Raw genomic sequence first — 9,988 nt, 5'->3', positions numbered from 1 at the left:
TTAGAGGGAGCGGGAGAGAGAGGAGAGGGAGGAGAAGGACGAGCAGGATCCGAGACAATGACACAGAAACGGGTCCTTGGTACTGGACCTTTGTTAGTTGCCGCCAGGCACAGTGGTCAGAAGCTGATAAAATCTACTCGGATCGGAGGGAGAATCGGTCGGGCAAAGATGCCTACTTAAGATTGCATTGACTTGCATTTGGCAAGTTTTATGAGTGAATAATCGCTTGATTGAACAACAAGAGGAGGATTCCGGAATTAAAAAGAAGAATTTCAATCTCAATGATGATAATAAAAAATGTACGAAGTAATGTGCTCAATATAAGGCTAGTGGTATTATTTTTAATCATATACATACATAATATAAGATATACTTAGAAGACGTACTTTAAAATGTGAATAGCACTATATTAATTACTATCACTAAATTTGGTATAAATTCCTTCGATTTCGACCATCGCCTCGAGTGCCACTGTGGCCTGCTGCTGCGGGATTTTCAGTTTTAAAATATTGTGTTTTTTTTTCCTTTTTGGTCTATGGAAACCTACACTCACGCAGGTAATTATAATAATTATCTGACGGATGCATGAATGAGCAGGGACGGGAAAGGAAGTGGCGGGGGCAGGTCCTGCGGCACATCGTCCATCTTGGGCAGGAGCGTCCAGTCGGCCTTCGGGGGCGTGGCCGAGTGCAGCACCGCCAGTGGTCTACAACTACAACTACAACTACAGAAGGCAGCCAAATGTGACTTCGCAACTGACACTAATTACACGGAGGCGGCGGCCACGTCGGTGGCAGCCGAATTCCTACCCATCCGCTCATCCTGGCGCGCATCCTCGTCCTTGTCCGCTCATCCGGTAGGAGGCATCCTGTGCCGCCAACTAATTGCGCCTCCGCCCCCGCAGGATACCGTGAGTTATTCGGGCATCCTTTAAAGTCGCACCGTCGGACTAACTTGAAAATCAGCCAGGACTCATCCTGCCGCGCTGCGCACGTGCTGCAGATTACACGTTTCAATGACTTTTGGCGGCAGCGGAATAAAAGGAATTACAAATGTCTTGCCGGGACACCAACCCCTCTCCAGCCCCTCAAGCCCGCAGCCCAACATCCTTTGGGCAGACGAGGAACTGAACTTCAAATGCCCGACTGCTGTTTCAATTTGCTGGCCATTGTTGGTAGTTGGTCGCTTAATTAAGTTGACGCCGCAATCAAATCAAATAAAAATCAAAATCGCACGCATATGCCATTCGCTGCGGGAGCGAGCAGCGCGGCGATAGGCGGGCCACCCCAGGAGCAGGGCTGTGGCCACGGGAGCGAGCGGGATGGCAGGAACTCCGCCCAAGGACCTTCACCATATGCTCCTGCTGATTCCGCTCTTTGCCCGATGACGCTGTTCCTGTGACCCTGCAATCAACAATTGCTCGTCAGTGGATTCGACTTGGGTGGGTGTTGGGTGACTGGGTGGTTTGTATGGATGAGGTGGGGTGCGCGGACGCGTGCGGTCTGCTAATTCGCTTTAAAGCTTTTCAGGGTCGCCGTTGGCTGGATGTCGCCGCGATAGCGCGTCTTCTTGACACACACAGCTTCGTCAATGGGATCGTTAAGCAATCCATTCAATTGATTCAATCGCTCCACTCGCACTTTACGGCAACTACGTTTGCACCATGATGATTACATTGTTCATGGCAGATGGATTTCAGATGTACATAATATGAGTTTCATTACAGAATGAATATTGTTCTTATTAAAGAGATAATCTCAAAATCATATGGTACTGGATACGCTAACCTAGGTCGTATTCTTTGAATTTCGATTGTATGTCATTTAATGTTTTGATTTTAATTTTTGATTTGATTTAATTACTTTAGATTTATTTTTAATTCCTAGGTAACTATTTTTTGTTAAACATATCTGCAATAACATACATTATATACATTACATAAACCCATTACCTGAGCAGATGCTCTGCCGCAAGATTATCTAACCAATTGCGAGCACCTCTCGAAACTCGATAGCTAATCATCGCATTCGGCCCGGCACAATAACCAAATTTACAAATTAGAGAGTCCAGTGGACAGCCCACTACAAATCATGCATGGAAATGGTAAAAATATTGGACACATGGGCCGAGTGTCTGTACACATGTGTGTACAAGATACGGGCTCCACCTCCAAGCCAAATGCTAATTTGAGTGCTCCACATTTTCCGAGGGGGCGGCCGGGTCAAAATTTGGATTTGTAATTGGAATCAACGGACGGGTGATTGGATGATTGACTCCACAGGAGCGGTTGGCAAAGGGTTCGTCCGGCATCGGGTGGCTGTGAGCCGGGCCTATAAGTAGGCTAGCATTGCCATTGATTTTAAAGGATCTCTCGCTTCACCCGAGAATCCATGGAAATTGGAGGGATGCCCGGGTGGATGAGGGATGATGACGGGTTGAGGGGGGAGGGAGGAGCTGATGTCCATGGAATCGGACAAACGGATGCGTAATGTCGCCTCGGCAAATGAATGAGTCGAACGTCGAACTCTACTCCGTGTGTGTGTGGTGTGCGTGCATTGAATGTGGCTTGTTTTACACTCGAACGCATTTGAATACGTTGCTAATGGGATTTTGATGATGACAATGTTGCCGTCTGTCCCACTCCCATTCCCTTTCCCACTCCGACCCCAGTGGGTCTGCGTCCTGCCCTCTGTGGAAACGTCGCTTCAAAAAAGCAGAGTTTTCATCCTTCGAGAGCCAAGAAGAAACTTTAACCGCAATGGAGCTGAGGCTGGAGCTCTTCGACTTGGTCTTACACTGTTTGGATGGCCGGCCGGAGGAGGGCAGCATTATGTCGCTCTAATGCGTACAAGTACATAATGGCAAGCATACACATAGTCGGAGAACGTCCTCCCGGGTCTGCCCATCCAATTACCACCCCGCAACAGGGCTTTCGACCCCGGCCGGATGACGACAGCAGTCCAACAACACGACCACGTCAAGCAGCGGCAACATAATGTGCCATTCACTTCCGTTCCGGCGGAGGTCCCCGAAGAACGGCAAAAGATTCAGCAGCCCCTCCCCTGCAAAGGTCCCCTTTGTCAGGACACCTACACACACACACAGGCGCAGAGACAGTCGGACTACATGAACAAACGCCTGTTCCTGTCACCGCTCCTGTTCCCGCTCCCGGAAAACCGCTCCTGCTTCCACCGCCGCCACATTTGCGGTTACGATTTCAAGCCATTGCGCGCCATTGCCGTAGCGACACTCACACGCACACCGGCGCAGGAATTACAACAGCCACCCCTTACCTTTGTGACCCCTGACCCCCACCCCCGCACCCTCTCCCACTCTCCCTCCCCATCCTCCTCGCGCTGTTTACTTTTTACAGGTTGCGGCTGCGGTCGCTCGCTGCGCGGTGGTTGGTTTTCCCTCCGAGGGTTAGCCTGTACAGTAAGCCCCCTCCCGCGGCACCCCTTTGGTTGTCCATGTCCATGTTTCAGTTGGCCCTTTGCCAATGCAGGTTGGACAACTTGGGCGTGTCGTTCAAATACCGCAGGCCGTGGGTGGCCCAACTCCAAAGCCACTTCCATTTCGAATCCCGACTACTCACGCAAGCCTAAAAGAGGCCAAAACTCAGGAAACTCAGGAGCTACGACGGCAGTGCTGGCTGAGCTAAGGGTCGATAGTTGGGCAGACCGAATTTTATGGGATCTGTAACGATTGGGAATCACAAGCTGTAGTAGAATTCCTAGACCTTAACAAGAAAATGAGCATTTCAATCATTAAGCTGTGCAATTAAAGTTAAGAGAATAATAGGAATTTTATTTATATTTGCACTTTTCCTTATATATATAGTAAGATATATTATGACCATTTATTGTCTGGTTAAAGCCAAATTGTCACCACCGATCAAACTCCAGGCGCTTGCATGGTCCTTTGTTGAGTTGTCGGAGTGTCCTTTGGCCGGGACAACTTTATTGGGCGGCCGAATCCGCCCCCTACGACCATAAGCAACGGCCGGCGACAACCACCCCTTGGGCAACTTGGCCATATCGAAACCCTCGGATCGGGGACCTACCCCTGGGCATACAGTTTGGCTCGTTATTGGCTTTCAGTGTTGGCACGTTCGATTATTTGTGTCTTAATTAGCGTTTGTTGAGATTTGCTGTTGATGTAATAAACTAATAAGCAACCGCAGCGCGGTGACTGCCCCACCTGCCCCACCTGCCCCACCTGGCTGCAGCTAATTGCACTTCAATTGTCGATGTGCCACGGCAAAAGTTTTGTTCAATCTTTTATTGGTTCTGGCACTGGCTGTGGCTTTGGCTTTGGCAAGCAATCGAACAGTAGAAGCCGTCAGAATGCTAATTGGCCGGCATGAGCGAACGAGTTTAATAATAATAATTTGGCCAGCTGATTAGCCGTGGAACTTGGCTCGTTTCCACCTATTCTGGCCCATTCACAGCCATTCAGGCCTTGGCTAATTCGTGTATTTGTGGCTGTCAATCTGTCGATAGATTTGAATGTTGATGTGGTCTTAGATGAGAAAGCTTTTCACCGCAATTACAATTTTATTTTCGGAACCACTTAACACAAATTGAATCGAATCACATTCGGCTTTTGACCTGGCCTTACGGCCTCCTGCGAAAGGTGACCCGCTTGCAGGTGGTGTCTTCCATGGGGCAGCATTAATTCCTATCCCATTAAGTGCTCAATCAAACGGGAGCTCATTAAACGCAAGAAATGCACTTTGAATGGCGGCAATCACCCATTGATTAGCCCGCTTGCGGTGCACTACCGTTATGGAAATCGCAGTTGCCGGCCACATTAGAGCGATTAATTATGGTTTTATCTAAACGCACTCATTGCGGCGAGCGGGTCACCGTCACCTCGCAATTACACAAATGAGCTCGATCCGCTCGATCTGCCGCTTGTCACCAGATCTCTGGCAGGCGTCGCAGCTCCACAGCACAGCACGTGTTAAGTGGCGCTTTAACTGCACTTAATTTAGATGAAATTGGACGCAATCAGCCGCGGACGGGATATGAAAGCTAGCTGGCTGGCACTGACCCGTGCTCCGATGGTGGTCAGAACTTGCCCACTCAGTGCTTCCTTCCGCTGCAGTGCAGGAACCTTCCATCCTTCTGGCCAGGGCTCAATCAATGCAAATCAAGGCAGCAATCGCTGGAAATTAGCGCACGACAACAAAGTCAACACTCGGAAGTGGCTACTCATCGATCGGGATGAGGCCCTTGGCTCTCTTCCAGGGCACCTTGGCACCTTGGATAGAGGTTCAAATTTTCACATTCTTGCTGGTATACTTGGAATTCCTAAAAGGCTCATTCTACCACTTATTTTTATTTCACTTTATTGTTGCTTGTACAGTACTATTTTCAGTTTTTTGGTAGTGAACTATCAACCTATAAGCATTGAACGCATTTTATCTTATACTTATATTATATAATGCTTAAATTATCCTCGAATATTCTATATTGAAAACAAAAGTATCTGAGCACACGTTTTAACATTTTCGCATGGTCTTCGATCACTGTGCATTGCCTACCAATTTACATGCGGCAAGGCCACAAAGCAGATGGATGATATCTTCATTGGCCCATCGCCAGTCTTTAGTCGCCCATCCGGTCCGAGGACTTCCTGACGACAGGCGAAGAAGCACTTTGCACTAACGATTTTTAATTAATATTTTAACTAACTATTAATAGCTGTGGCTTCCGGCGCTCCCCCAACTGCCCACTCCTCACTTCTTAATGGAGCGGAGGATGAAGCTCCGGACCCGATGGACGCTGGTGTAGACGCCGGGATACTGGGCGTTGGCGCAGCCCAGTCCCCAGGAGACAATGCCGCAGAGCTGGTTCTTAAAGATCACCCCGCCGCCTGAGTCGCCGGAGCAGCTATCTTTGCCGCCAGTGCGGGCGCAGAAGGTGGAGGCGGTGAGCGTGTCCCTTCCCTGGTAGGCCCTCTGGCACACCTTTTTGCGGATCAGCTGGATGCGCACCGTGCGCAGCTGGTTGGAGGGACTGGAGTTGCCGTAGCGAGTGGTGCCCCAGCCGGAGACGCGCATGTAGTTGCCGGGGTTCCACTGGACCTGGCAGAGGGGAATGGTGGTGATGCCACTGCCAGTCAAGGCACTCTGCAGCCGGATGACGCCCACGTCCCAGTTGAGGCTGGAGCTGCTGAAGCCGTTTGGAATAAAGTACCTGGCCACGCGTCTCACGACGCCCGACTGGCTGAGCTTGCTCACTCCGCCCTGGACGGTTATGCGGCTCGCCTGGTAGCCTTTGAGGCAGTGGGCCGCCGTGACCACGTGACTGCTGGTCACGAGGGAGCCGCCGCAGTAAAAGGTTCCGTCGTACCGCAGGTTCACCACGAAGCCACCCACGGCGGAGAGCGTGGTGGTGGTGCCGCCCACGATTCTGGGCTGGATTTGGCCGCTGGCCAGGCCAAGGAGGAGCTGGGTAAGCTGGAGGAGAAACAGAGGGCGCCACATGATGGTGACAACTGAGTGGGCCAGTGATTGAGATGTGTGCTTTTATCAGCGAAGGAACTACTATCAGCTGGCTAGGAGTTTCAGCTGTGCAAACAAGGTGTGCGGATTGACTTTCACGGTCACTTCACATGACGCAGAATATCTAGACTGGGACTGGGTCAACATCGCAGAGATCTTCAGGGTAGACCTTGTGGGGATCACAAAAACACACATTGAGAGTTGAGTTTATGTAGTTCAGTTTTGAGCAGGCAATAAATAGGTATATAGGTATAAATAAGGGGAACGTGTACTTTATTTTATAGATTTTAGAAAGAATCTTTCGACGGCAGTATTTCTTATTTATTATTGTTTACTGATAATGAAGATACTAAGGAATTAAGGGATTAATAATTTTTTAATAAGAAGTGTGATCTGAGCTTTCCAGCCTCCATCAGCAGGTAAATAGCCAAAGTTCAGCCTTGTTGTGAGTCATAAATCGGGACGGGATTGGCTGGAGATCTCTGTCGGTGGATAAGAACTTCGTGCCCAGAGTCAAAGTCAGTGGGAAAACAAGAAGAGAAGAAATTGGCAGGGCGGAATGGCAGTGCCTTTGGGTTCGTTTTGGCTAAAGCAGCTCATTCCGAGGCGCGGAAGGGTGACCCAACTTGGCATGCGGGATCGATGTGCGCTGGCCACCATATTGGGTTGGAGGAAGGCTGGATCCGAAGCCTCCTGGGTATGGGTATGGGTATGGGTAAGGGTATAGGAATGACTATGGGTTTGGGTCTTGGACCTTAGCCTTGCCTGGGCTACACCTACTGGCGGACGCCGACCTTATCGCACCCATTAATCTGGAGGCCGTGGAAGAAATGAGCAATAACGAACCAAATGAGCCAAGGCAAGATGGTGGATGTCCTCGCTCCAGCTCCCTGCTCCCTACGCCCTGCTCCTTGCTCCTGCCACTGGAAACTGGCAACATGGCGGAGGACGAAGCAAGACCTAATGAAAAGCAAAAGCAACCCTCGGGAGGGAGCGGTGAGTTAAATATTATGACCGGGTCTGAAAACGCCCGCTAAAGCTTTGTTCCTGCAGCACGGCTTGCCCCATACGCAGCCGACGAAACAGAAAAAAAAACACGAAAGTAAAAATAAAACGAGAGAAAAAATATGAATTTTTTACGATCTCAAGTCATGCAAAAAGCGAAGCGAATCAGAACGCGGTGCGCATTGGACGTGAGTGGCGAATGCTTCGTGCGGGGCAATGATGGCGGCCATGGTGGGTTAGCGTCATCCGGAGTGCGGACCCCTTGTCCCGCATCCCTTGGCCAGCCCACGTTTTGGGCTTCGGCCCGGGCTTTGCACTCCTTTTTCTTGTGCGCACACACCGCCCGAGATAAGAATGTTTTTCACTTTTTGTACTTTTGCGCTTTGTAATGTGTATTTGGCTGGTATTCCGTGATGGCGAACATCATGGAGCATGGAACCTCTGGCGGAAATGTTTGACAGACACGTAATGCCCTCGCCACAGTCATACATTTTTCTATTCTTTGCATACGTTCTGTGTTCGCCCCGCGCAGCCATCTTCATCTCCCCATCTGTTTTCGGAATCGGAAAACCGAAGCCGAAGAAACTGCCGATGGAATTTTATAATGAACATTGAATATTCAGTGGGCCTGACATTTGTGCTGCCAAAGTGCAGTTAGATAATAATTGTTACTCTAAAAAACAGCAATGAAACCCGTAACTAAGCCCCGAGAGAAGCAGTAGTCGTGGTGAAGAACCCCACCTCGCAATGGAGGAGGATCCCAATGCTCGCAAGGGAGCACTTTGCAACAAAGTGACGAGAAAGGTCGTAACATCAAAAAGGAACAATCATGGCACATTCCTGTAGGGAGTGGGAAAGGGCATTCAGGTGTGTAAAGTGCCCACGTACACTACACGAAATATACAATTTTGTATAAATGCAATTGGAAATATTAGCTTAAGGTATAAGCAAAGCTCAATGTCGATGACTAATAACTGAACTTCATTCCTACGTCTTCTAGCAAAATGTTGGAGTGGAAGTAGTCTGGCACAGCAGAACAATTGAATTTGTAAATGAAACTCCAAGACGCTTTCTCACTAATCAAAACCTCAACCCACATTAATTGCTTCCATGCGGAGTGCTAATGCATATCTTATCGACAGAAGCCCTCACAACTTGTGCGCCAGTGGAGTCAGATACCAAGACCACACTACAGCAAACCAAGCCCCAAAAACTTTAGGGACCCCAGCGGCTTTTTTTTTCGAAAAAGCTGTGGCTGGTAAGATGGCTGACGACACTCATACGCCCCGTTTTCGCTGCAGCAACCACAATGGCAGCCAAACGAGCGCGGCATCCTCGAAAACCGCTTCAGCTGCGTCGGGCCAAAAAAGAGGCACAACAAGCAGCTCAACAGTGCAAACGCGGGCACCGACCAACAACCATGACACCGAGTCAGGAGTTGGGGGAGTTGGAGCTGCAGTTGGAGCTGGAGCTGGAGTTGGAGCTGCAGTTGGAGCTGGAGCTGGAGTTGGAGCTGGAGTTGCCCGAAAGAGGGAAAAGGGGCGGAGGGTCTGGCATATTCGTGCGCAATTTCGCGTTTGACGAAACATATAATCTTCGCACATTTCTATGGAAATGAATGGATTGGTGAATGCCTTGCTGGATGCATTGATAGATGCAGACCCGGATTGATGGATATATGGCTGGTTGGATAAATTGGGTTGGTATTGGTTTTCCAGCTGCGCCCCAACAAAGAGATGGGCAGAACTGCAAAAAATGGGAAAAAAGTGCAGAAATAGGTGGCACATTTCTTTGCCAGCTGCAGCAACGTTGCAGTTTCTCCCGCTTTAGCTGCATGCAAATACGAGCATGCTCCCCTGCTCCACCTCCATGGGGCCACACCCTCCTTGAAATCTCATTCTCCCATTCTGCAAGAGGCAGGCGCCCCAACGTCGCTGTTTTTGATTTTTCCAGTCGTGTTCTACTTACGGAGTGTGTGTACTGGTGTGTGTGTGCATTTCGTGTGTTTTTCTGCTCTGCGCCTATGCAAATATGCAATTAAGTCGGCCTGGCCCGACTCTTGCCATCGAACGGCATGTTTGCTGCCATCTAACATGGCATTCCGTCAGCAAACAGACATCGGCATTGGAATCAAAATCAGCAACAGAATCTGAGTCTGAACCACAGCCTGAATCCGAATCCGAATCCCTGGCTCCATCCGTACGCTCATCGTCGCAAACCAAAGTAGGGACTGCGAGTGACACTGGAAAAGCATTGAAGACGGATGTGGAAGTGGGAGGGACGAGTGGACGATGGCCATCATGCGATTGGGCTAATAGTTGGGTCATGTATGAGTCAAGTGCGGACTGTGGCGTCGAAAATGGCTGGGGCGGATAGATAAGAGCACGGCCGTATTATCAGGCCATATCAATAGATTAAAATGCCTATAATCGAAAGCTGGCTACAACACTGATGGCTGTAGGCCTCATTGGG

General features: G+C 49.6%; 1 protein-coding gene across 1 annotated transcript; it reads right to left on the bottom strand.

Annotated features, from left to right (window-relative positions):
• Nucleotides 1-5,304: 5,304 nt before the first annotated feature.
• CG3650 (uncharacterized protein) lies at nucleotides 5,305-6,511 on the bottom strand. The gene has a single exon (NM_138127.2). It carries the CDS (start codon nucleotides 6,491-6,493, stop codon nucleotides 5,744-5,746), a length of 750 nt encoding a protein of 249 aa, NP_611971.1. The 5' UTR covers nucleotides 6,494-6,511; the 3' UTR covers nucleotides 5,305-5,743.
• Between the last annotated feature and the right edge of the window lie 3,477 nt (nucleotides 6,512-9,988).

The sequence above is a fragment of the Drosophila melanogaster genome, chromosome 2R, assembly GCF_000001215.4.
Source record: "Drosophila melanogaster chromosome 2R".
NCBI classification, from domain to species: domain Eukaryota; kingdom Metazoa; phylum Arthropoda; class Insecta; order Diptera; family Drosophilidae; genus Drosophila; species Drosophila melanogaster.
Note: the sequence above shows the minus strand (reverse complement) of the source record. Positions and strands in the feature narration are given on the sequence as shown.